This window comes from Zonotrichia albicollis, chromosome 3, assembly GCF_047830755.1.
Source record: "Zonotrichia albicollis isolate bZonAlb1 chromosome 3, bZonAlb1.hap1, whole genome shotgun sequence".
NCBI lineage: Eukaryota > Metazoa > Chordata > Aves > Passeriformes > Passerellidae > Zonotrichia > Zonotrichia albicollis.
The window spans coordinates 101,186,642-101,214,611 of record NC_133821.1 but is presented as its reverse complement, the minus strand read 5'-3'; the positions used below and the strand labels follow the sequence as shown (position 1 = coordinate 101,214,611).

Here is a 27,970-nt window from a genome sequence, read left to right as displayed (position 1 = left end):
TTAGATACTTAATAATGTGGATATTTTAATAAAAGATAAGGTGTAAATAAATGAATTCCAGGCTTTTTTCTTTCTCAAAGACAAAATGGAAACTGTTCTTAGCCTTGCATTTCTTGTTTTAAGACTAGTGGTTGCATTGATGGCCCTGAAATATTGTTCTCTTGTTCTAGGGAACTGACTCTTTTCTGGAGTAAACTGCAGCAAAGGGTAGAGCCTTCTATTCAAGTGTATCTAGAGAGATGTCGTCAGCTTTCTGTGTTAACTAAGACTGTTTATCACATTTTCTTCCTGATTAAAGTAATTAATTCAGAGGTAAGGATACTCCTGAAAGAATATTTTTGCCACTTTCAATGGAACAGTAATCAGGAAAATTTATGAAAACTTCTTTGACATCCTGTCTTTCTGTATAGTATCAGTTTCAGGACAATCCTAATTGGTTTTAGGAATGGCCATAGCAACTTCCTTCTGCAGGTAAATTATAAATTTATTCATTTTGAATCATTAAGACTTTGGTTCCTTTGCAAAAAGAGTAGGATTAAGCAGAAAAGCTGGATGCCACAACTGAGATAAAGAAAGAACCAAAGCTGAGGTTATGGTCTCTAGGTTTGTCTGTGTCCTCTAAATGTGGTAGTTTCTGTGAGGAGGCCCTAACATTCCTCACCATTATTTTCCATATTTCAAAAACTATAGAAAATTGAGAGGACCAGCTTATGAGGAAAGGAAATGAAGGGTGTATGTTAATATATACGAAAAGGAAAATTACAGGATATTAGAAAAAAAAGAAGAAACTACAAAAAAAACCCCAGAATCTTTTGAATTGCCACTTATGAATGCAGTTTATTTTGATAAATGAAATACTTGTCACCTGTGGGCTTAGGTCCAGCGTTGTATTACAACCCTGCTCATCTTTCTCAGCTAACCTTGTCATCTAGTTTTCTTAGTTTCTTTAGTAGCTGCAATATTTAATATTGATAGCTAAATTGAGCTCCTATGAGGATTTCTGTAAATTGGGAAATTAATTCTAAGAATAAAAATTCCTGGGTTTGTTTTTCAGTGTTGTGGTACAGCTAATCATGGGCTTCTAAATTTAAAGATTTTTCGCCCCCCTGTAAGATGTGAAATAAATTGGAATTAGAGAGGGGGAGGAAAATAACTTTCACAGAGTCTTGTGATATTAAGATCTCTGCCTACTCTGTGCCATATTGATTTTTCTCCGGTGAGCATTTGAGCAATTACTTGTTGGCAGAAACTGGAGACCATGTAGGTAGTAGACTTGTACATTCATAAATTTACTGAACTTTATTCTCATGTATGCCACAGCCCCTCTCATGCATGCCTGGCAGCATAAAGAGCTTGTAAAGTCAATGTAAATGTAAATGGTGTTGCCTTAGGGTATGAATGAGTAAAGACCACATGACCTTTAGAACATTCAAATGATGGAACATTTAACAAAATGTGACTACACTCACTACTTTCAGTTGGACTGAAGCTGTGTGTTCAGTTGAGGTCAGTTGACTTTGAAGTGACCTAATTTTTAAAAATAAAAGTAAAGCTTTTACTTAAAGTGATCTCTAAGTTACAGACCTTTCTAAAGATCATGTGTTTTTTTCTTTAACTGCAGCAGTTTCTGCCATTTGATTTCTACCCAGTGTTAAGTTGATGTTTCATAGAAGCTCATCTCAAATGCCTGTGGCACAACTGATAGGCTTTATTCCAAGGAAAAGGCTCAATATTGTTCTAATATAAACCAAATGCTTCTAACATACAGTCCAAAAGTGCTCAAACTAGACATGACATACAATTAATTGGTCTTTAAGTTGTACGTAAACTTCAACATTTGTTAGTAGCACGAAGAAAAATTATGCAATTTAAGGAATAGCATCTGAGGAAAATCCATTCTATTTCTTGAGGTAAAAAGTATTACTATGAATGCCAGGTGCATTTTTTCTGACACTTATGATTGAATAATGACATCTTTTACTTTAAAAGTATAGAAAGAGTTAGATAAAATGACTTACTAAAATTAGTCTTGCTTTACAGATTGATGGTGCTGGACTTGCAACATGCATTGAACTGTGTGTGAAAGCATTGCGCTTGGAATCCAGTGAAAATGCAGATGTCAAGATATCTATTTGCAAGACTATCTCCTGCTTACTTCCAGATGATTTGGAGGTGAAACGTGCTTGTCAGCTGAGTGAATTCCTTCTGGAACCCACTGTGGATGCGTATTATGCTGTTGAAATGCTATATAATCAGCCTGACCAGAAGTATGATGAAGAGAATCTTCCAATACCAAATTCTTTGCGCTGTGAGCTCTTACTTGTACTGAAAACTCAGTGGCCTTTTGATCCAGAGTTCTGGGACTGGAAAACTCTGAAGCGTCAGTGTCTGGCACTTATGGGAGAGGAGGCATCCATCGTGTCATCCATAGACGAACTAAATGACAGTGAAGTTTATGAGAAGGCTGAGGATGACCAAGAAGATAGTAAAGAAACTTCTCTGAATGGCCTTGCTGGCATTGATGAGGCTACCAGTATTCTTAGGGGTATCAGAGATGAAAAGCAGAAAAAGAGAGAAATCAAAAAACTCAGAGAGAGGGGGTTCATATCAGCTAGATTTAGGAACTGGCAAGCTTACATGCAGTATTGTGTGTTATGTGACAAGGAATTCCTAGGTCATAGAATAGTTAGACATGCACAGAAACATTATAAAGATGGAATTTACAGTTGCCCTATTTGTGCCCAAAATTTTAATTCTAAAGAAAACTTTGTTCCCCATGTAACTTTGCATGTGAAAAAATCTAGCAAAGAGAGATTGGCTGCTATGAAACCACTGAGGCGACTGGGAAGACCTCCTAAAATAGCAACTGCCAATGAGAATCAGAAAACAAATTCTGTATCCAAACAGGAGCAGCGCCCCATTAAGAAGAACAGCCTCTATTCAACAGATTTCATTGTGTTTAATGATAACGATGGCTCAGATGATGAAAACGATGACAAAGACAAACCTTATATACCAGAGATAGTGCCAGTTCAAAAGCCGCCCCCTGTTAATGAGTTCACCTGCCCTGTAACACTTTGCAAAAAAGGCTTTAAATATTTTAAAAATCTAATAGCACACGCAAAGGGCCATAAAGATAATGAAGAAGCTAAGCGTTTTCTTGAAATGCAGAGCAAAAAAGTGATTTGTCAGTACTGTAGACGACATTTTGTAAGTGTTACTCACTTGAATGATCATTTACAAATGCACTGTGGCAGCAAGCCTTATATCTGCATACAGATGAAATGTAAGGCTGGCTTTAACAGTTATGCTGAGCTGCTGACCCATAGGAGAGAACATCAAGTCTTCAGAGCTAAGTGTATGTTTCCCAAATGTGGCAGAGTGTTTTCTGAAGCCTATTTACTCTATGATCACGAAGCACAGCACTATAATACCTATACCTGCAGAGTCACAGGGTGTGGGAAGGTGTACCGCTCGCAGAATGAGCTGGAGAAGCATGTTGAGGATCACAACAAGCAGCCTGAGAAAGAAGAGCAGCCTGAAAACCAAATGGATCAGCCTGATCTTAGTCAGCCTCCTAAAGCTAATGAAGGTACTGATGGAGTTGCAGTTAAAGAGGAATTGACATCTCCTCCAGCTGAAAACCGAAGCAGTTTCATTGAAGGAGAAAACATCTGGAACCAAATCAAAGCAGAACCAGTAGGGAATGAAAGTGTAAATGCATCGGTGAGTGTACTGCAGCAAAGCAATTCCTTGCCTAATGCTGGTTCAGAGCAGTCTCCTATGGGTTCAATAAAAAGAGAAGAAACAGTTTCAGCAGGCAGCATTAAGCTGTCTGTTGTTAACCAGAAGATCCGAGATAACTTTGTGAAAAGAGGTAAATTGGCTGCTACTGCCAGTAAAGTAGATACTACTAAACCTGGAGTCCAGCAGTTGTGCCCATCAGTTGACTCTTGTCTTCCAGTTTTCCAAGAGAGAAAGGAGGAAGGCTGTCTCAGTCAGACTCAGAATGTTCAAACTGTCACCTCAGACACATTAAAACCAGAAGCCCTTGAATCAAAAAGCTTAGAAAGACAAGTGAGCATTGTAAATCCATTCAACATGCAGAATCAGATGGGGTATCGAAACGGTGTACCCATTTCCAAACTTGAAATTGAAGACAGTATTAAAGCTGCAGCTAATCTATATAACCTGCCTTTAAAAACTTTAGAAAGTATTACATTTATTCCATCACAGCCCAACATAAATAGCTCTTTAGTTCCAGCTGTGTCACCAGCAGCCCCAGTTCAGAAATTTAATTGTCAGGTTGAGGGGTGTACTCGAACGTACAATTCATCACAGAGCATTGGCAAACACATGAAGGCAGCCCACCCTGATGAATATGCTGCTTTTAAAATGCAGCGTAAAAATAAGAAACCACGGAAATCCAGCACTCTGCAAAACGTGCCGAATGATGGGAAGATTGTGTATCTTATGCCATCGCAGGTGGGCAATCCCAGTGGTGCTGCTTTGACTGCACAGAACAAATCAAATTTGAATCCCACCTCTTCCAGTCAAGTGCAGCATGTCTCAAGTACTCTTTTCCCAACCCACCTAGAAAATCTGTCAAGTCCTATGTTGCCTATAGTGGAAAGTGTCATAAATCCAAATTTGTCTGCTCGTATTAAAAGTGAGCCTGAGAGTGTTTTGTGTTCACAAATGGAAAATTTGTCTGCTGCAACCTTACCTTCCCAGTTGGATGATCTGGCAAAAACAGTTATGCCTCTGAGTATTGATGGTGGTTCAGATCCTTTTCTTCCTTTGCCTGCAGAAAATGGTCCAATGTCTCTATTTCCTTCATCGGCAGAGAATCCTCCAAATTCAGTCTTCTCACAAGTGGAAAATAACACAAATAACTTTTCTTTGCAACTAGAAGGAAACGCTAGTTCTGCCTTCCCAAAAGAGGAGAGTGTTGATCAAATATTTCCCTCACAACTGAGTAATGAAAATAACTTCAGTGAAACTAGTTCTCAGCACCCAGCTTCAGAAAAGGTGAAAAAAGATCGTGGCAGGGGCTCAGATGGGAAAGAAAGGAAGCCAAAGCATAACAAGCGAGCAAAGTGGCCAGCAATAATTAGAGATGGGAAATTTATCTGTAGTAGGTGTTTCAGAGTTTTTACTAATCCTAGATCACTTGGTGGTCACTTATCTAAGAGGTCTTACTGCAAGCCTCTTGAAGGATCAGAAATTTCTCCAGAAGCTCTGCAGGCTAATGGACAATCTTTGCTTGCCAGTATGATTCTTTCTTCAAATTCATTAAACTTGCAGCAACCTCCAGAGTCTGCCTTCAATCCAGAGACGTGTTTTAAAGATCCATCATTCCTCCAGTTACTTGCAGCTGAAAATCGTTCTGCACTGCAGACTATGTTTCCACGGGCCAATGTGACTAACTTTAATACCAGTGGGAATGAGGAAGGTAATCAAATTATAAAGCAAGCCTTGGAAACTGCAGGCATCCCAAGTAGCTTTGATAACACAGAAGTACTTCCACGTGTGGTTACAACAAGTTGTGTCTCTGGTACAACTCAGATGAATGCAGCCGTTCTCCCCAGCTCAGCCACGCCCTCTCTGCTGCAGACAGTCTGTAACCCCAGTACCCTGCTGACTGACCAAAACAGGACCCTCAATGCCAAAATTCCTCCATTAAATGAATGCAAGACTTTGCCTGTTTTTGCAACAGAGGACTTAATGCTAAAGACTGTTGAAAATGGCTTGTGTCCTAGCTCATATTCTAACACTGTTGCAGCAGCACAAAGCTTTGCAGGGAACAGCTCACGAGTTTCAGTTATTAGTAGTCCCAAGAATTCGGGATCAAGCAACTTGAATAAGAAGGGAACTAGCTCCTCAAAGAGGAAGAGAAAAACACCTACACCCTTGCTTGTGCCCAATACATCACAGAAATTAGCAGTAAACAATGCAACAGTAATGGGACTTCTAGCCAAAAGCACTGAAGGAAACATGCAAATACAGGGAGAAAGTTTTCAGTCCAACTTGCTGGCAAATTGTGGCTCTCAAAGAGTGGTGGAGAACCTTGCACAGAAACTCAGTAATGTTGACAATCAGTTATTCATGGCCAGTATCAAAGATAATTTCAAAACAAACCTTGAGGCTCATACAGGTCTGCCCCCTTTAACAGTAAAAACTGAAAATGGGGATTCCCAAATGATGGCTGCAAATTCTTGTGTGCAGGCAAATTCGGAACAACAGATTCCACAGGACAGTGTTATGCAGAACTTCGAAAAAACCCTGGAAATAATTAAAACTGCTATGAATTCACAGATGCTTGAGGTGAAAACTGAAATTCAGGATACTGTTGCTGCTTCAGGACAGAACTTGCAAGTAAATAACACCCAGTCTGCTTCAGAAAATTCAGCACACAGTGTAAAACTACCCACTTCTACACAGTTTGCTGTGCACACAGGGAATGTTACTGCTGCAAAGGGTAACTCTACTCAGGCTGATATACCTCAAAAGGTTGATACTCAAATGTCAGAAATTTTGGAAGGCTTGCAAAAACTGAAGCTAGAAGATGATTCTCCCATTCCAGTCTCTGAGACTGTTCCTCAGTGTCCTCCAGCAGATAAGCTAGCACCAGCAGTTCCTGTTGTATCACTTGAAAATAAACCCCTCATCCAGCTATCTCCAGAGGCAAGTAACATTCAGTTTAGTGATAGAGTTAATAAACCTTTTGTATGTCAGAATCCTGGCTGCAATTACAGTGCTATGACAAAAGACGCATTATTTAAACACTATGGCAAGATCCATCAGTACACTGCAGAAATGATACTAGAAATAAAGAAACATCAACTGAAGTATGCCCCTTTCAAATGTGTTGTAGCTACCTGTCCAAAAACATTCACAAGAAACTCCAATCTCCGAGCACACTGTCAGCTTGTACATCATTTTACAACAGAGGAGATGGTAAAATTAAAAATTAAGAGGCCTTATGGCAGAAGATCTCAAAATGAAACCGTAAACACAACCCCACAACCTGTTGAAATAAAAACTGTGCAGACACTAGTAATAGAAAACAAAACTGTAGCTCCATTGGTCAAAGAAACTCAGATGAAGGAAGTTGTAGAGCCTGTAAAAGTATTGGAAAAGCTTCTACCAGAAAATAATATTCCTGAAAGACTGGAAAAACATCCCCAGGTGGTTTCTGTTCCACTGGAGCAGCACAATCCAGCATCTTTTGATGGTATGCAGGAACAAGCCAAAGTACGCAAGGCGAGGAAGCACAGGAAGGAGAAAGAGGAGAGGAATGGTAGGAAGCCCGTAACAAAATCTCTGGAGTTTCCCACTAGGTACAGCCCTTACAGACCGTACCGCTGCGTCCATCAGGGCTGCTTTGCAGCTTTCACAATACAGCAAAACCTCATTCTTCATTACCAGGCTGTGCACAAATCAGACCTCCCTGCTTTCTCTGCTGAAGTGGAGGAGGAGAATGAGCAAGGCAGAGAGGAACGTGAGGAGGTGGAAACCAAACCTGCTGTCAGAGAGTTCAGGTGCGAGGTCAGTGATTGCTCTCGTATCTTCCAGGAAGTTACCAGCTTGATACAGCATTATATGAAGCTTCATGACATGACCCCAGAGCAAATTGGAAGTATGAAATCAGCTCCAGAAGTGGGAAGGTTTTTTTGTGACCAGTCTCAGTGTAAGTCTTCGTTTACAGCGTATCTTAATTATGTCGTGCATCTTGAGACAGAGCACAGTGTTGAGATAAAGCCAAACAAAGTAGAAGATGATGGCATGTTCAAGTGTGACTGTGAAGGCTGTGACCGTATTTATGCTACTAGGTCTAACCTCTTGAGGCATATTTTTAACAAACATAATGACAGGCATAAAGATCATCTAATAAGACCCAGGAGGCTGACACCAGGCCAGGAAAACATTTCAAGCAAAGCAAATCAGGAGAAACCGTTGAGGTCTAAACAGAGAGGACTCAAAAACAGATCGGGAAGAGAGGGTAACAGGCTGTCAGTGAAACCAAAACGAAAGAAAAACATGAACTTGGAAAACAAAAACTCAAAAGGAATACAGGTTCAGGAAAATAAGGCTTATTCACTGAAACGCGGCAAGTATGTGTATTTCATAAAGGCCAGAAACGATGCCTTATCGGAATGTACCAGCAGGTTCATAACTCAGTATCCCTGTATGATAAAGGGATGCTCGTCCGTAGTCACAAGCGAAAGTAACATAATAAGGCATTATAAATGTCACAAACTGTCCAAAGCTTTTACTTCCCAACACAGGAATCTTCTTATTGTATCTAAAAAACACTCTGTCTCCCAAGTAAAGGAAGCCTCTTGTGAGCAGGAGGAAACTGATAAAAAAACTGATGTGAAACAGCCTGAACAGAGTTTGACTGCGAGCAATAATGATTCAAGCACAACTACCTTATCACAAAAGGAAACTGAAAAAGGTGAGAAGGATGAAGTGGATGAACTGACAGAACTATTCATTACTAAACTAATTAATGAGGATTCTTCAACTGCTGAAAATCAAGCAAAAATCTCTTCCAGTGTAAATAGTGACTTGCAGGAGACCAGCTCCTGCCCCTCAGAGAAGCAAAAATCAAACAACCTGAAAAGAGCAAATAAAGAAAAAAACGTATCTCAGAGTAAGAGAAAGAGAGCTGAGAAAACAGAGGAGGCACTGCCCAGTGGTGTGAGTAACCTGCACAAGGAGGAAGAGACTGCTGTTGCCATTCAAACGGCCGAGGAGCAACCAGCAGCTTTTGACTGGAGCTCGTTTAAGCCAATGGGTTTTGAAGTGTCATTCCTCAAATTCCTTGAAGAATCTGCTGTGAAGCAAAAGAAAAACTCTGAAAGAGAATACCATAGCAGTGGAACCAAAAAAGGATCCCATTCAAACTCTCGGAAAGCCAGCGAGAAGGCCCCCGTAGCAAGTGATAACGTCTCTGGGTCGTGTTCTGAAACTGAAACCCTTGTAGTGTTTGCCAACCCATCACGGCTTCCATGTGGTGATAATGTAAAGATAGTGTTAGACAAGACTCTTAAAGACTGCACTGAGCGTCTGTTGAAGCAGCTTCAGGAAATGAAACCTGTGGTCAGTTTGAGAAAGGTCGAAGGACGTTGGGAGGATGATCCAGAGGTTATAGCTGCAAAAGTAATTGTTTTGGGTGCTGAGGAGGGGGAATCAAAATACTGAAAACCTAATGTGTTTAACCATGACCTGTAATAGAATTTATTTTGAATAGGAAGCCATCAAGCATGCTAGTAACTGTGGAGCTCTTTTATTTTGAAGTGATTTAATCTAGCAAAAAACATGACATGAGTCATGTAAATGTCTTATTTGTTTTTATCCCTATGGGACTTGAAGAAAGTAATTGCTTCAGTTTTGTAAATACTTGATCAAGACCTCAACTTTCTATCAGATTGTCCTTTCCATAAACTAAATCTTTGTGAGTTGTCTGTGATTGGTATCTTTCACCAGGTTACTTCTCATGTATAACAGTTTTCTTTATTTGTAGATACATTTTTTTGTATATATTTATTATTGTAAATCATTTGCTGCCACCAGCAGTCTGTAAGTCTAAACTATTAAATGACACATTTATATTCGGAATTTTAATTTGTAACTAAGTGAGCAAGTTTTTAAAACTGTCCTTTAATCATTTTAAATTAAGAACTTTTGAACTAAAGCTAGCGAAGTCTGCCATATCCAGTTTATTTTGCATAAAACATTTATTTACAGAAGAAAAGCTGGATAAGATCACATTTCATAGGTTAAACGTACTGACACACTCTCATTTTTGTAAATTTTAACATCCAGTATCTATGGATGATATTCATATGTAGTTAACACATAAATATAATAGTTTTCTTATAGCTACATTTTTCATTGCTTTCAATTGGTTACAAAGCATTTATGATTCCATAATAAAAATGGAAATGTGAATAAAAATAGTTTGCTACATTGAAGATTTAAAACAATATTTGGTATTAAAGAATCAGTTGTGAATGTGATAGAAAATTAGTAGTGTGGAGCAGTGTATATATTTGAGGTGGTGATTTGTGAAGTAGCCCAGTATTGCCTTAAATAAAAACACATTTCATTTCTTGTTTTATACATGTGATCTTATAAAGGTTATTTTTGTTTCTGTAACTTAGATTGGTGTATAGTTTAATTTTTGTTAAAAAAACAAACAAAACAAAAAAACTTCAGAAACCATTTTTGTAAATAATGGGTTTATAAAACAGATGGGTTTATTTTGATAATACCAGTTTGGTATCTATCTATAAAATACACGAGTCCTTATGCCATACCATTAAAAACTAAATAAACAAGGCACTTTCTGAAAGGGAAGTGAGATGGTGATCTTACAGACAAACTCGGTGGTTGTGCTCTGTTGGTGGCATGGGCTCCCTTTGCGCTCTCTGCCTCTCGCTGACTGCATGTGGCACCAGTCACAGCCTCTCTTTTCCACACTGGAACGAGCCTCAGAAGCTGCTGGTGCTGCTTGTAGTGCCCGGGATTGGAGCAATCCCCCTGTATGCTGCTAACTGAAGTGACAGGTATCCCGTTTGTTGAGTAACCAAAAGTGTGAATGCATTGGTGGGAGCTGTCAGTACCCAGGAATCTTCGGTGTTGGTTTTCATGCGTGGTTATGTTTGACTCAGCCAGCTGGATTGTGAGGTACCAAAAACTTTTCTTGGATTATTATCGTTACTGGATGTGACCTACCTTCAGTAATATAAAACAGTCTTTATCTTGGGTGAGATTGGCTTGATTTTTTTTTCTATAAACTTGTGTTGCTGTGTAAAGCTTTTGCATTAAGTGCTAGATTTGACTACTTGTAAGCTATTCGCCTGGAATCTCTGACAGTTTTCTTAAATATCAGTGCAGAGAGCACCTGCGTACAACCAAATGAAGTGACTTATTGCGAGAGTGAGGATTATGTGTGAACAGCAGCAGCATTCGACCTGGGGCACAGCCCTTGGTTTGCTACATGGTGCTAAATTGCTTACCTTCGCAGAAAGCCCGTGCTTCCATTTCAACAGAGCCCGCCAGCTCCTCTCACTTTCCATCCCTCCCAAGTGACCAAACTTATTATGCCACGTTAGTAAATCAAAGGTGCAGTCTGAGAATGATAAAACCAAAACAAACCCTTGCATTGTGACTCTTAAGAGTGATCATTATAATCATTACAAGTACACAGTGCCATGTTCTACCTGCCAGAGGCCGCTGATCCCCCTGGATGGAGCTGCTGTTGGATACCAGCGACGGTGATTGTACAGGGAACTTCTGCAGGGGAGAAGAGGGCAGAGATCCTCAGGAGAGGATCCTCAAAGCTCACCTGAATTCTCTTGCTTTCAGCTGTACCTAACCATTTCAGTCACTGTCAACAGACCTCGCAACTGTTAGTCTTTAGAAGAATGTTTGTGTTGTGTAAGTTGAATAGTTTCAACATTCCCAATGATTGATACTGTATCATTTGCAGTTCTTGGACTGAGAATAGTATACAACTATTTAGCTACACAGTGTTATACTAGAATGTTATTGTTAAAAAGGATTTTAAAATCCAATGCTATAAATATTCAGGAAGCAATTTCTGATTTGGATCTGAATTTCAGAGAATAAAATATTTAATATTGTCTCATCCCAATCAATCAAATTAAAGCAAATGCTATACCCATATAGTTAGTACATTCCATTTTACATGGTTACTCCCTTTTACATGGTTACTGACAGCATGTCCAACAGGTAAGCTAGTATGGGGTTTGTTGTTTCCTTTTTAAATAGCAAACAGGAGTATTTTGAGCTTAAAATGTACCAAAGGCAGGGTCTGATTTAAAATGTCACAGACTGCAGAGGGTACTCTGGTTTGTAATGCCACCTACAGAAACTCCCAAGGAGATAAACTTGGTGTTGTCATTCAGGTGTTATACCTTGGGTGATAGAGAAAACCTCCCACCCTAGCAGCTGTAGCACACCTGGATGGGCAGCCTCTCGGGGCCTGAAGCCACAGCCCTGCCCTCTGGGCTGCTGGGTGGGATGGGGCTCCGAGGTGGCCGAGCCAGATGTACCAGCAGCACTTCAGCCTGCTTTGGGGTGCCCCAGAGTGCTGGCCTCACTGCCCAGTCCCCTGTCTTCTGCCTTTTCTTTCTCCTTCCTCTGTCTCTGCCTTCCAGAATTGTCACCCATTAACTGTGGAGCATTCAAACAAGGACCTTTCTTTGAAGCCCCATGTTGCCATCAGGAATGTGCTGACTACAGCTGCAGGTGTTGCTGATGGGGAAGCAACCAAATTGAGGGGTGTGTCTGAATGCAGAGCATGGACTGTTTTGTGATCAAAAGACACCTCTAAAATGACAGACTGTCTGGTGCTCAACTATGTCTACAAAGAGATCTGCTATTACCTGAGCCCTAATTTGGTGTAAATAAGAGTAGTGGGTTTATCCCCACATGTTTCAGAGTAGTCCTCAGCAGGATGGGGGAACGGTGGCCTCTAGAGCATTCTGCTGGGACATTTGGTTTAGGATGCTGGATAGTAAGTGAGCAGTGCTTGTGCAAACAGCACTGGGATCAGTTGTTGGTGAGGGGCAAGTAGTTGGCTAATTGTTGCAATTAGTTTCTGTGCCAAAGAATTGGTTGGGGCTCCCACCTTTGTGCAGGGGAGGAGGGACAGGGACAGGCTGCACTGGGGTTTAGGTCCCCATGTTGTAGAAGCTCCCGCTCATGCGCTGCTCAGCCCTGCCTGCTATGGAGATGATACAATTCAAGGGATAGGAAATGGGGCCTCTGGTACTGGAGCAGGGACTAGAGGAAAGAAACTATCAGCAAATAGCGAAATATTTTGTCTGTGTCTTTTTTTTCAAACTTCTTCTGTCCCAAGGCAAGAAGCTTACTTGCATTTTAAGGAAAATGAGAGTCTATGTAAGACACAGATCTTTTGATGGTTTGCAGGGATGTTTTGAAATACTAATGAGATAAATATTTTTGTATGAACGTGCATGCAGTGATTATGTTATTTCTCCATTACAGTATGGGCTCAGAGCAGCTTCCTATCAATTGCTTATATCCTTGCAGAACATAGCACTTGAGTTCAGTTTTTTAAAATGTTAGTCTGAGTGATTCAGAAGTGTAGGGACCAAACCTGTAAACTCCTTTGAACCAAAAATGTAACAGCAAATGCCTTCAGGGGTGCATGGATGAGTGAAACTTAAACTGGAGAACAAAGGCATATAAAAGCAGAGAAAGGGAAGGAGCCAACAAAGGACTAAACGGTTTCCAAGAGCAAGGGTTCAGAAAGCAGATGAATTGGTTTCTGTTCTCTCAGGTTAAGTGATGCTCATTTTCTTTTCATTAGTAGCCATGTCAGACACTCAAATTTTGCAGCACATGATGTGAAGGCTACTTGGCAATTTGCTGCGAGTGAGTCGGGTTATGTGGAGTTGGTCCATAATAATTTTTCATAATATTTTTCATGTAAGGTACTGGCTTTGTCAAATCTGAAACATCCTCCAAGACTCGAAACATTGATTTTGGAATTTATTTATAATTTCTTGTCTGTTGGAAGATAGAATTAAAAATAAAACTTTGAATATCCATTCCAAAGAATTAAAGTTCTTGTTTGATGGGAAAATTTTTGGTCTAAGTGGTAATCTCTGACCAGCCACAGAGCTTTAGGGGGTCTCTAAAACCCTTCAAGCCCTGACTTAATTTTTTTATTAGAGAGCTGCTAATGCACTAATTTTATCAGAAACCTGTGTTAGCTAAACTGTGTTTGCTTCTCTTCATTTTCTATCAAATAAACCTTACCTTAAAAACAATAAATATTTTTTCATTAATGTGGTCTTAAAAATCTGTCCACAGTTATTAAAACCCAGATATTTTAGAAACATTTTTTTATTTTATAGTTTTGCCCTTGTCTTTGTAAAACGATGCATGAGGGTCCAGACAGGCCAAGGTAATTTTGGGGTTTATTCTCAGTTATTTAAGCTGCAGCAGTTGCAGTTTCACAGGGTTCATGGGCAGTTTTGCTTCAGACACTCTTTGGTGGGCTGTGTCCAGGAGCTGCAAAAGACTCTCTAACTGTATTTCTGTCATGAGCTGCCTTCTGTGTATGTAGAGGTTTAACAGAAAATGTTCTGAATTGCATAAATTGCCCTGTCTCTATATAAGCACTGATTCAGCATCAATCAAGAGTTAAAACTATCTGGCTGCAAGCTGGTATCTGAGGGACTGATGTTACTGCTAATTTCAGCAGCAGCAAATGTCTAACCATATTTGATAAAAGTAGGTTTATTTTAGGGGAAAAACCCAACCAAACAAACAACAAACCCTACCTTGAAAATCACCATCAAATCACCATGCATAGCTTGTTCATTAGTTGCTAAGTTTTGTTCTCTAACTGCTGCTCATTAAATGTAATGCTTTGTAACCAAAGTCATGGGGGCTGGAGGGGGCCTCGGAGGGGAAAAAAGAAAAGTAGTTAACCTGCTTTTGCCACTGTTTCTTCCTCCTTGTATTCTGGCACAAACAATAAATTTAGTTCACCATTCAGGCAGCTACCACTTCAGTTGGTGTTTTTCTCTAAACAGTGCATTTTGATCAGGCTCAGTACCAGATGTATGTCCAAAAGTCTTTCATTCCAACAACAGAAAGCGAACCCTACCCTGAGGAATGTTTTAAGGCACTACTTTCCGTTGTCTTAGAAGCCTGGGTTCAACAGAAGACATGTCTTAGCTGATTTCTGTCCCTTTCCTGTTAACCCAAACAACACAGATAACAAAGAACAGAGGTGTGTGGTGTTTATGAGATACTTTGAAATTTGGGGGAGGGAACAGGTGATTCTTTTTTACTTTGTTTCTACTGGAGGCTTTTCACATTTTTATATTTCATGTGTTCTTCTGCAGCAGAGAAATCTACTGAAGGAGTAGCGTATTTTCAGCCTTACTGAAGGGAGCAGATTCTCGGCTAATTAGTACTAGGGACTACTGGCTACTGTATTGTTCTGCTGTATTGTGTGGTCTGCATTTCTCTATTCTGATCCTAGGGAAGTAGGAATGATCACCTAAATGCCACAGAGCAGAAGACAATGACATGGGAGCTGCTTGGTGCAGGTGACCAGGAGTTAACTGTACCCTGGTACATGCTGCTTGTACAAGTTTGAGCAAGTGCCTTTCTTAAAGGATGCTTTTGGATTATTAACACCCTAATAGCTATAAAGGCTTAATTCCAGAAGGAGGTGCTCCACAAACAGCTAAATAACCAAATCTGTCTTTATCACATGGGCTAAACTAGATGTGTCTACCTCTTCTTGATTCTTCTGGTTTTGAGATGATTTATAGTACAATGGAGTGGACTCGTGACTATCCAGCTCACTTCAAGGCACAGCAGTCACTCTATGCCAGCACTTTGCCATTGCCATTTCAGCAGTTACCAGGTCTGATCCACCCACCTGACAAATCCTGTACACCCCTTGCTGTTCATCTTAATCAATCCCAGGTTCTTCCTATCTCTGCATATAAAATGCCTATTTTTTCTTGTACCAAAGCAATTCTTTGTAATATTCAGTACGCAACTGTTTGAGCAATTGTTTCAGCATGATTTATCATAAGCATCTGTGTTTATATTAAAGCTTCATGGAATTCTCAGAACTTCTACATTTCTTTTTTCAACATGAAAAGCTCTCAGTGATTCTATGTACGACATACATAATGTAACCGAATTTATCAGCTCAAGTAATGGGGAACTAACAGAGAAACAGCATTTCCTATGTAACTATCCTTTCAAAGGATAGTTCTGCAAAGCACTGATTGGAAAAGCAATTTGTCAAAAACAGCTTGTGTAATGGGAGGGTGGTCTCCAGCCTTCTTTCAAGTCAGCGGGGAATGTTTTTCATGTTCATCTTGCATATTCAGAGGCAAGGATGATGAGCTGTTGTGGAGTCGCCCTGCAGCTGCTGCTCTGTTGTGCCTGATGAGTTCTGATTCGCAGCAATTGCTTTTTGAGCCTTGCTGCTTCTTCACGTGTCTCTTCAGATAACATTTTATGGAGTATTTGAACATCAGATAACTCAGTTCACTTAGATTTAATACAATGCACAGGCATGAAGTTGCCACTAGAAAATAGAGGAAAATCATTTTCTCTGTGGGTTTGGAAATATAACAGTCTACAATATTGGGACATGGTTTTATGTCACATTTCACAAGATGTGGTATTTTGAATCCGTTGTACAATTTATAGAACAGAACAAGAAAAAATATTTCAAGTCCTATTTTTAAAATGAGGCTGATTAGGTAAGTGCACAGCAATCCACCATCTATCTTTCCTGGATTTTTGTAAAGTTTCTGGTTGTGGTGTTTCTCTCTGTTCTGTCTGTAAGCAACATGAAAGACAACCAAGAGTGAAGGGATGGAGACCATGATTAATTGCAAAGCCCAAAATCTGATGTGAGAGACAGGGAAGAAATGGTCAAAGCAGACATTTTCACAACCAGGCTGCTTGATATTGCACTCAAATTCATCATGTTCATGTTTCCAGATGTTTTCTGCGGCAGCAACATAAAGCAGTAAGCGGAACAGGAACACAACAGCTACCCAAATTCTTCCAATTCCTGCTGAGTATTTATTCACTCCACTCAGCAGATCACGTAAGAACACCCAGCTCATTTTTCTCCTCAAGGAAAGATGGAAGTGCTAAATCAAAGAAACACAAGATCAGAGAGATGCATCCTCTTGGGTGAAGACAAATGAGACATTCATTCAACATGAAATATAACCAGTATCTGAAACAACTTAAAATTATTAAGCATTTAAAAGTAATTTAATATTACGAAGCATTTAAATAATAACAACAAGCTGTTCTTATTTCTGATAATTTAATAATTCTGATACATTCTGAGGCTATTGAACAAAATTTATTTGCTGTTTAAATATATTTTGTCAATTAGGCTGGAGTCTAATCATTCTGTTAAGCTGTCCTCTGTAAGAAATGTGCCTGTTCTCCCTGAGGGTCTCCTGACTGTCAGGTAGAGCTTTCCCTGGCAAGTTCAGGCTGGCACTACCACTGAACTACACCCAACTTAGCCCTGTCAGTTATGCAGATACTACACACAGTCAAGTCAGATTTCACTTTCACATTTATGCATAGGAACCAAGTGTCCCATACTAAGTTGACTGCAAAAATGCAAATTGATTGCTTTTTGTCTGTGGTCTAACTTATGGGTAAACTTGTGCAATATTTTAAATATTTTCCTGTTTCATTGGATTTTATTTGTTGTATTTCTTACCATTACTCCAAAATATGTGTGCACATTTTGTGTGTGTGTGTGTGTTACAGTTTCTTATCTGCACAAGCCTTCCCCTGTCCTAACTCTAGAACACTTCTTTTGGAAGAGCTACCTAAGGAGCCACTGGCAGGGAGACTCATCAGAGCCAAACGGAGACCTGAGGCACCCACCAAGAACATACAGTCACCATTGCACCTGGCCCCATCTCCGGGTCTGACTGGATCCTTGGGGGTGTCAAGCTCCTTTTTTTGTAAGAGCAAAAAGTGGATGCATTCCTGGCACACAGAGTAGCTGGGAAACACGAGGTGAGGATGGAAATCAGAAGTTTCCATGTGTTATGTTATTTAATGTCCTCATGGCAACTTCTGCTTCTGCAAGCTCTGCCTAGCAGGAGAGAAAATGGACCCCTCCGTGGCTGCAGGGGCACGCACAAATCCCACTGATGCTGCCGTAGCTGCAGGTACTGCTGATGGAAAAGTTCATCAGCAGGCAAGTTGGAGTAGTAATCAGGCCACAGCATCACAAATCTTCATGAAAAGGTATTCAGGCACTGGAATGGGCTGCCCAGGGAGGTGGTGGTGTCACCATCCCTTCAAGGTCTTCTAGAAATGACTGGACGAGGCATTTAGTGCCATGGTCTGTTGACCATGAGGTGGGCATCGGTCAAAGGTTGGACTCAATCTTGGAGGTCTTTTTTGACTCAAATGATTCTGTGATTCTCTAAGGCTCAACACACATGGAAAGCTCACTGCTTCTTTTGCTGTCCCTCGTTCTGCAGCTCTATGGTCAGGCTTCTGCAGGGAAGCAAGGTTATTTGGATAGTCCTGCATTGCTACCATCCGAGCTCAGCACTAGCTTGAGGAGCTGAGGGACAGCTGCAGAAATTTATATATTCCTGATTTATACTGCCAAGAATGGTTACCAAGCTACTCCTTTATGCTGCAGATAAGAAAGATAACAGGGAAATACCAGCTTATATCCTTTTAGACATATGCTCTTATGCTTTTAAATATGTTTGGCAGTGTTGTTACTTCTTCATTAAAGAGCTATTCCTGTCTTCCACACACAAGTGTGGAAGAGTTCAAGCAGAAGTTTAAATCAAACTTTTGAAGACATGAGCTTCAAGGCTTTAATGCTTTCTAAATAAACAATACAGTCACAACAGTCTCAAAGGAGTTGAACAGCAAACATGAACACACCACCACTAGTGGTATATATTACCACTATGTAATAAATCACAGGCAAGGAAACACAGCATTCACTGAGCAATGTTAGCATGTGCATCTTGTGGATGAGCTGTCCTCTGGAGATTTGAAGGAAAACCTCAAGAGACCTCTTCTACAGCTTTAAGATGCACATATGGACTGTTGGAGGGAATTTTGAATTTTGGTATTCCATGGAACACAAGCGTGGCTTTTGCTGATGGCCGCGATAAGTGCACCATCCTTTTCTAAAGTAAAAAAGCCTGATTCCACCTATAAATCCATGGCTGGAGTTCCACCAGTTCTGAGCCTCCAGGTGACAGAAATGAAAGATACGCTGGGTCACCAGCAAGGCACAAAAATCAGTGGGAACCAACACTGGTGGAAATCAGGCTGTGGTTATACCTAAATCCAGATTGAGAAATTTACCTCGAGGTCTCTTTTTCCCAAAGCTGAGCTGCTACTTCCTTAACTGAGCAGCAGGAGGGATTAGAAAATAACAACTTCACACTTTCTTTGCCAATCCCACATTGAGAAGAACAAAAAAGGAGGGTGAGAAGTCCTGACCAAAGAAAACAGGGACCAGGAATTTGACTAAAGTCAACTGATCCTGAGCAAGGGGCAAAGTCCTGCTGGACAGAAGATTGGATGGATGAAATTCCTGCAAAGCTAATTTGAAAGAGAGCAACACATTCTGTAAACTAGATGTTTAGTAATAAGGCATCAGGGATTCCACAGAACTGAAAGTGATTCCTGGTCTGTGTGCTCTGTTGAAGAGAAACTAAAATTTATTGAAGGACTGCAGGGCAGGTCTTGTGGCCCACAGTGCTTCTGCAGCCAGAGGTCTGCAGAACTTTATATTTTTCCAGTCGTAGCCTTAACCTGATGATGAGGAACGGCTGTAGAGAACAACCTTCAGCTTCAAACCTAAAGGGCCACAGAGCCTCTTTTGTAATATTGTTTGTAACTAGCACAGCTCCCCTGTTCAAAGGAGCTGCAAATGTGCTTTGGAAAGGTTATGTTTGCTTTATTACCACTGTTGCTATAGATGTGGATGTTAACTGATGCTTTTGCATCCTTTGAAAATACAATTAATTCACTGAAGCATTGCAAAGAACACATGGAATGGAAAAACAAAAAGAAAATGGACTTCAAAGACAAGGAGTTACTCAACAGGTAAACAGGAGAAAATTGATTTATGGGACAGCACAGGCACAAGACTGATGAGGGGTCAAGTCAGCTCAGACTAGAGAAGACATATTAAGTGGGCTGTATGAAATTCAGAGCAAGGTGAGGATTCAGACAATGAAAAAAACATCATCTAGTAAACACATAGCTGGGCAGTATGAAAAATATGACAGTGGTATTTTGTAACACTTTAAGAAGTGGCAGTACACATGGCAGCAGATGCTGAGTAGTGTCAGAGCATGATGTTTTAGCAAAATTATATTCTGGCTAATGTAAGGACAAGAGAGGAAAAGTGCGATCCAAATCCTTACAACCAAGGAGAGATTTTAGCCTTGGAATCTGGAGAAGGTTCGTGTTGTGCGGAAAGAAACAAAGGGAGTCAAGAAGGGAAGCTAGCTAAAGAAATTGAGGAGATTGTGGGAAATGTAGATTACATCAATTTGTGTCGGGGTAATGTCCAATGCTGAAGCTAAAAATGAAATTACTCAAAGGTTTAAGAAAGTTACAAAAGCATTCAAGGGGGATCCCCTTGGCACTGTGGACATAAAGACCACAAAAGAGACTTGGCTTCTACTAGAAATTACCAAGGAGGCATTAGAGAGAGTTAAACAGTAGAAGATAGGTTATTTGCACCAAGTACTCAAGGAAACATTAAATGGAGCAAGAAGTGAAAAGCAGGGATTTGTGGTTAGACTTACTTCAATCCTCTGCTCACTACACACATGCACACCCCAGTTTGAACAAAAGCTGAAGATTAGAAATATGTTGATTTGTTTTTCTCATTACTAGCTGAAGTGTGAGTGGTAAGCATGAAAACAAGATTTGCCAGCCAGGAAATAGAGCAGATAATCTCTCTTCCTCATCACATACATCCTTTATTCCCTATATGGGATTTAAACACCCCCACCAACATACACATGCACTTTGTCCTGCTCATGAGAGGCACAAATTACCAGAAAAGGCTTCCCATCCTGTTTCCCTGACATGTGACTTGATTTTCCCCCTTGGGGTTGGGCACGTGTTCTGCTGAGCAAACAGAGTAACCTGAATGCACCATTAACTTCTGAGTGTGCTGAATGTTCTTTATTGAGTAAAGTGTTTGAGTAATGCTATTGTTGTTGAATATATTCATCAAATATTAATTTCTGTCATTCACTGATGCCTACAGGAGGTTGGCTAATGTGCATTGAGTAATGCATGCATTGAAAAGCACAGTGCTCAGAGATTTACTTCACCTAGATTTCAATCAGCTCTGCTAATTTAATTACTTTAAAAGCAGAAAGGGAATTTTTGTGTGGAGGAAAATGGCAGGCAGAAGGCAGTGACAGGAAAGTAAGAAAATGCAAGAACAAACTGAATAACAGGAAAGGAAGTGGGGAAGCATCCTAAGTGTTAGAGGCACAAAGGGCAGGCAACTTGGAGATCAAAGAGCTGGCAAATTACAGGAAGAAGGCACAGTATTTTGGAAAATGGAGATGGAACAGTGAAAAATAGGAGAAAGAGCACAAGCCTCTGAACAGTGGATCTATCAATTCTGTACAAGCAAGCTAAATTATCCTCACAGTTTGAGAGATGGAAGAGCTCTTTTTTCTGATCTAAACATTGCTGGGGAGTATTTGCTGCAGCTACAACTTATCTTTATTTATTTATTTTTAATAACAGGAAGAAAGAGAGCCATAAATAGTGATAAAAATTATAAAGAAGAGAGCAGAAGTCGAAATCACAGACGATATAGGACCATAAAAAAGCAGAGCTGGTAACAATCTTTAGAGTCCATTCTCTCCTTTATTCTTTACATTTCAATCAAAACATCATCACAGCACCTTTTTTTTCCCCCCAAACACCGAGGATTCTCCCAGTGAGGAAAATAAAAACAAGTACTGGCAAATGGTTTCCATAAACAACCAAACAAATAATGAAGCTTATCTTCAGGTGTTCATTTAGTAACTGCTTTTTGCCCTTATCTTTTCTGTTTGTTGATATTAGGAGGCACACATCCATTTTATGGTTGCTAAGTCTGTTTCATGGACTGCCTACTGCTTCCTTAGTGACTACCAGAGGTGTGAGGTCCACAGGCTGAGAAACGCTGATTTGCTTTGTTCTCTGGCCCTAAAAAGGCTTAGTTGTGCAGAAACTGTTCCTGGCAGTTCAGTCTATTCTTAAGCTGACGGAAGCTGCACTAGTCCCCTCAGCATGCTGCTCTCATTACCCAGTGCTCTGCTACAGAAGAGGAGGGATTCAGGAATCCTCCTGGGAACACCAAGGAACAGTACCACTTGATTCAAAGTCACAATACCAAGCTGAACATGTACCAGCTGTGCAAACTATTGCACATCTGCAATAGGGGCTGAAAAACTCTCGCTACAAGTCACTAACCTTGCAATGACTTTGCTTCTTGTTCAGTGCTGAGAGTGCCACGGTGATCTCCAGGTCCTTATGAGACAGTCAGCAAGAGAAAACAGAAAACATGAAAATTAACTTTGCCTTCTTCAGACAACTCACCTCTTTTTATTAAAATTTATTAAAATAAGTAAAGCTCTAACATTAATGTAATATTGACAGTCATTTTTTAAGGCTCTTCAAAAACAAGCCAGGTAGAACCTGACAACCCCAGAGCAAACACAGCCCTCCTGGGTCTGTGTCCTGGCCAAGCTGTTCACTTCTGCCATGACCACTGCTAGTCGTTGGTAGTGCAGCAAAGCCCATGGTTCCAAGGCTGATGTGAGCCAAAACTTTCCCACCTATTTCATCCTTCAGGTGCTTCCAGAGGAAGAAGAGGCCCCCAAATGGCAGAGGTAAACATACTGGCAATAGCTTACTCTTCTCATGTGCAGACCAAAAGTAGACACTGTAGATAATTTAGAATGAAATTCATTGATATGAACCCTTCCTTAACATGTAATGGGGAAAGGGCATCCTCTCCTACAAACACTGCCAATCTAGACAGAGAAAACAAGTGCTGTCAAGGGGCAAATGTGGTTTATCCAGCATCACTCAGCACATCAGAGGCAGAGCTAAGAAAAGAGCCATGGTCTCTCATAGCCCAGGCCCTTGCTTTCACCTGCCTTAGCTTGCTGATTCTAACCTCTCACTGCTCCATGCCTATTATTATCTTTTAACTCCTTGGAGCAAGAAATAAGCTCTTTGGTCCACTGGGAGATAAACCTCTAACTACTGTGATATTAAAAGCAGAAATAAATAGGGCTTAAAATAGACATGTGGTATGTAAAGACATTAGCCTAGATACCTATTTGTCAACCAACTACAGGAAGGAAAAGGAAACACTAGATGGAAGAGGGCTCAGCTGGCCATTTAGCACAATACTGGAGCTGGTTGATTTGGCTTTACATCTGACTTTCACATGGGTTTCTGCAGTGGCTTGGGACAAATCTCTTTTTTTTCCTGTGCTCCAGGATCTTAGTTGCCAAACATTCACTTTCCTGAAAATACAACTTGTAAACTATGGCAAAATCCCATCTTGTTTTGTATTTAGGGAAACCACAAACATCACTTAAAAAACCAGCAGCTGCTGAGTGTAATGCTTTGCCAGCTGCTAATTGCTGTGGTCTCTTCTCTGCAGCAACGAATGGTTTTTGAGAGGGCAGAAACAGTTCACTGTTTTCTTTGTTACTTGGTAAATACTGTATTTTTAAAAAATTAAGCTCAGAAGTAGCAAAAATTATTTAATTTTTAAAGCCATGATATTCCTATCTCACCTACATGACAACAACTTCATTTCTCATCACCTTCATGCCCAACAGATAACCCATCACTACCATGCTCTCCTGATGTAAACAAAAATCTCCCTCCACAGCAAATGACCTTCAACATTAATAAATATTATTGCTCCATTCAGGCTACTGTTACTATTGTCACACTTTAGTCAACTTGTAAAATAATAAAAAGAATTGACAAAGTCAAAAGATTTCCACTTGGACAATAAATTGTCACTGGCATTTAACTCTGTAATATGATGAAGTGCTGCAATAGTGCAACAAAAAGCAGATTATATCCATGGCAGACGGGACACTTGCATGAGGCTACTATCAATCCTATTTAATGTTAGAAAATCAACTTCTCATTCAGTGAAACTGTATTTTATAACAAGAAAATCTAACTTACCTGTACCCCAGTGAATGATTACAGGTGGATCCCAGCTTTCTAGTGGAATTAACAATCAACAGCTCATTTCTGAGAAAGGGAGTTACATTTTATGCCTGGAAAATGAGAACTGTTTATCTCCTAGGTAATACAAACTAAATGAGTGCAACCTGATCATCTCTGCTGGCACACGGCTCAAACCAGAACCATAAAGCAGCTTGTATCATCAGAAAGATATGAGGAAACTGGCATTTATTTGAAGTCGTAGGATTTATCTGCATCTCTTTTGAGCACTCATTGGCATCAGCTCAGATGCTGCACTCTGTGTTTTCACAGTAGCACAGCCTGAGGATATATGCTGTGAGCCTTAACTCACGCCATTTGCACTTTGACATTTTACATCAGATTTGCATTTTGTGTTCTCCTGGGCAAGTCAGCTGTCCACAAAACACATATATTCTCCCAACAATACATTACACAAATGTTCAGAAAAGCCTTTCACTTAGAATTTCAACATACAGTGGTTTTCCCAAGAAAGTGAAGCCTGGGGTTTTTTATTGAAATGTGTTTTGTTTACTGTACATGTAATCAGTACCCCCACTGGCCTACACAGCTGAACCACTCCCCACCAGGAAGCCTAGGACTTCACTCTCACTAACTGAGCAATGGAATAAGTGTTTATGCCGTGCCTCATGCATCTCATATCAGAGCTTTGGTGGCCGATTTCACCTGGGATGTGGCTGTTCTGCTGAGTAACATTGCAAAATATGCAGAAAGACTGAATTCCTTGCCTCTTAAATGAATTATTCACACTCTAATTGGTTCATAGTATAATTGAATTAGCTCAAACTTACTGTGGCTTTTATCTGGGAATTACACGTGAATGTTTGGTAGTTTTAGAGAGGAAACTATCACACATCCCTACACATGTGCCTGAACCTGCACCTTGGTACTGCCCCCAGAGAAGCTGATGCCTTCAGAGGGTGGCTAAAGGTGCCAGAGGTGGGAGCTGGACTGCAGGTAATGCAAAGCTTCCCAGATCCCTGCTGGCAGCTCCTCACTGGAGAGCAGGCAGTCTAGGAAGCTCCTGGGGTGTGTGGAAGGTAGCTCCCTGACACAGCTGGTAAGGCAGCTTGCCAGGGCAGCGGTCTGCTGGACCTGCTGCTTGCTGACAGAGAAGGGCAGGTGGGAGGTGTGGTGGTCGGTGGCTATCCTGGGCACCCCAACCACAAAATAATAATTTCTGGTCCTGGCTGAAGTAAGAAAAGGATCACCAAAGCCTCTACCTTGGACTGCCAGAGCATGGACTTCAGTCTGCTCAGGACAATGGCTCACAGAGTCCCTTGGGAAACAGCCCTTAAAAGCAAAGGGATCCAGGAAGGTTGGACATATTTTAAGTAGGAAACCTCAGAGCAGGCCATTGCCGTGTGCTGGAAGATGAGCTGGTGTGGAAGAAAACCAGCCTAACTGAATAGGGAGCTTTTACTGAAATTCAGGGAAAAAAAGAGTTTGTGACCTTTGGAACAAGAGGCAGAAAACTCAAGAAGTGCACAAGGATGTCATTAGGTTATGAAGAATAAAAATAAGAAAGGCAAAAGCTCAGCTAGAATTTGATTTGGCCACTGCTGCGAAAGATAATAAAAAGTGGTTTCATAAATACATTAACAACATAAAAAGGGCCAAGGAAAATATCCATCTCTTACTGGCTGCAGAGGGGAACACTGTAACCAAAGATGAGGAGAGGACTGTAGTACTTGATGCCTTCTTTGCTTCATTCTTCAACAGAAAGACCAGTGATCCTCAGGGCAACCAGTCTCCTGAGCTAGTAGTCAGGGACAGGGAGCAGAGCAGACCCCCTGCACTCCAAGAGGAAGTAGCTGGTGGACTGCTGAGACATTTGGACCCTCACAAGTCGGTGGGACCAAATGGAATTCATCTGAGGGTAGCGAGGGAGCTGAAGAGCTTGCCAAGTCCCTCTCCATCACTTACCATGAGCCCTGACTAACTAGGGAGGTCTCAGTGGGATGAAGGTTGGCCAGAGTGACTCATCACAAGAAGGGTTGGAATGGGGATCCAGGAAACTACAGGCCAGTCAGCTTGATCTCAGTGCTGGAGAAGGTTATGGAACAGAACATCTCGAGGGCCATCATGCAGCACATACAGGACAACTAGGGGATCAGACTCAGCCAGCCAGGGGGTAGGGAAAACCTACCTGACCAACCTCATCTCCTTTTACGACCAGGTGACCCACCCAGTGGATGAGGGAAAGGCTGTGACCTGACCTTCAGCAAAGCCTTTGAAACTGTTTCCCAGGGCATTTTCCTGGAAAAGCTGGCAGCCCATGGCTTGGACTGGCACACTCCTGGTTTAAAACTGGCTGAGTGGCCAGGTTCAGAAAATGGTGGTGAACGGTGCTGCATCCATTTGGCATCCAGTCACTAATGGTGTCCCACAGGGATCAGTATTGGGACCAGCCCTGTTCAACATCTTCATTAATGATTTGAACAGGGGGATAGAATGCACCCTCAGAAAGGCTGTGGATGACACTAAGTTGAGTGGGAGTGCTGAGACCCTCTACTTGAGGGCAGGAAGGATCTGTAGATGGATCTGGACAAGCTGGATCAACGGGCTGAAGCCAATTTTATAAGGCACAACAATCAACACTTCCATCCCTGGAAACGTTTAAGAAATGGCACTTAGTGCCATGGTTTAAATGGCATTGTGAAATACAAAGCTGTGTTTCGTGTCAGGTACATACAGGCAATGTGTGCATTTGCGATTGTAATATGTGTGGAAACTGACCATGGGACAGTTATAAAGATGAATTCTAACTGAGAAAAGTAAAGCATGGAAGAAGGCCTTTGAACCTATCTTTTGTTTGCAATTAACATTTATAAGTCTTAAGTTGATTTAGGAGCATTTGAATTAAAGCATTAAGGATGTTGCTTTTTGATAGGAACTTTCTGCTTGTAGTTAGCACTTAAAGAGTTTTGCAATAATAACCTTTTGAAGTATAATTTTAGAATATTGCTTGTACAAAGGATCTTTGAAACTGCAGCTTTAGAACATATAAAAAGGAAACGTGCTTATCTCACGCCTTAACAAAACAGTGAAAAGCAGCTTGAGAAAGGAAGATGAACATCAACTCAAGGATTAATAGTTTCGACCAGGGGAAGCTGGGCATCACTGTTATGAGATTTATAGTCCTTGCAATCAAAAGGTGGACCCACATCTGGAGAACTGGACCTCACCAGATGGGATACTTCATCCTTCTTTTGGAAACCGGATCCCACCATCTGGGGATACTCCTTTCTGGGATATATCCTGAGAAAAACTAAATCACAATAGTGTATAGAATTGTGATGTAAAAATTGGGAATAGAAACCGCTGATGAGTAAAAATTGGGAATAGAAACTGCTGAGAAAGCTTATGGGTACCCCTATAAGCGCCTGTAAGCCTCAACTATGGGTGTGTAGTTGGCGGGAAAACTTCCTCCACTGTACCCAGCGCTGTATTGCTCATACTTTACCATATTAATCAATAAATTGATTGCTTGAATATTGGCCTAGTCAAGCCTCTCATTTATAACAGCATGGCAGTGTTCAGTGATTCACAGATCACAGAAACCAGAAGGGACCACAAGGACCATCAAGTCCAGCTCTTTAGTAAATGGCCCATACAGGGATTGAAGCCACAACTTCAGTGTTATCAGCACCATGCTCTAACCAGCTGAGCTCCTCTCAGGATCAATGATCTGGAGGTATTTTCTAACCTTAACGATTCTATTATTCTGTGTAGTGGTATTTATATATGAAAGACAACTGTAAGGTGTAGAAAATCTGAAGAGTTCCAGAATACTGAGTCAGATTCCCTTACAACAGAGTTTGTTCTGTTGAAACTGTGAAATTTCTACTCTCTGTAGTCTTCTTAGGAGCTGTATTCCCTGCCTGAGATTAAAAAGGGTGCCTACATTAGAAAGTATTTTAAGTTCTCACAGCTTAAACTGATTGGGAGTCCTGGTGTCAGAGGCAGAGATTAGTCCTGGTCTGTGCCTCCGCTTCCAACTGCCTTCCCAACTGCATTGCCCTGCTTACATTAGACTGAAAAATAAACTTCATCATTTTTTTCTTTTCTGGCAATGGACCAGGGAACAAAATTGGCATACTACAAAGCTGAGCAA

General features: G+C 40.8%; 2 protein-coding genes across 2 annotated transcripts in view; one reads left to right on the top strand and one right to left on the bottom strand.

The window, feature by feature from the left end:
* Positions 1–14,493, top strand: part of ZNF292 (zinc finger protein 292) — a 53,700-nt gene extending 39,207 nt beyond the window's left edge. The window contains exons 7-8 of the mRNA XM_005485964.4: positions 171–312; positions 2,041–14,493. Coding sequence (XP_005486021.2) covers positions 171–312; positions 2,041–9,210 — 7,312 coding nt within the window. The 3' untranslated portion in view covers positions 9,211–14,493. The remainder of the gene's footprint in view (positions 1–170; positions 313–2,040) is intronic.
* Positions 14,494–15,703: 1,210 nt separating this feature from the next.
* On the bottom strand, positions 15,704–22,119 carry GJB7 (gap junction protein beta 7). Its single transcript, XM_005485965.2, has 2 exons — positions 22,066–22,119; positions 15,704–16,706 (listed from the first exon to the last, which is right to left on the bottom strand). The coding sequence occupies exon 2, from the start codon at positions 16,677–16,679 to the stop codon at positions 15,885–15,887; it is 795 nt and encodes a 264-aa protein (XP_005486022.2). The 5' UTR covers positions 16,680–16,706; positions 22,066–22,119; the 3' UTR covers positions 15,704–15,884.
* Between the last annotated feature and the right edge of the window lie 5,851 nt (positions 22,120–27,970).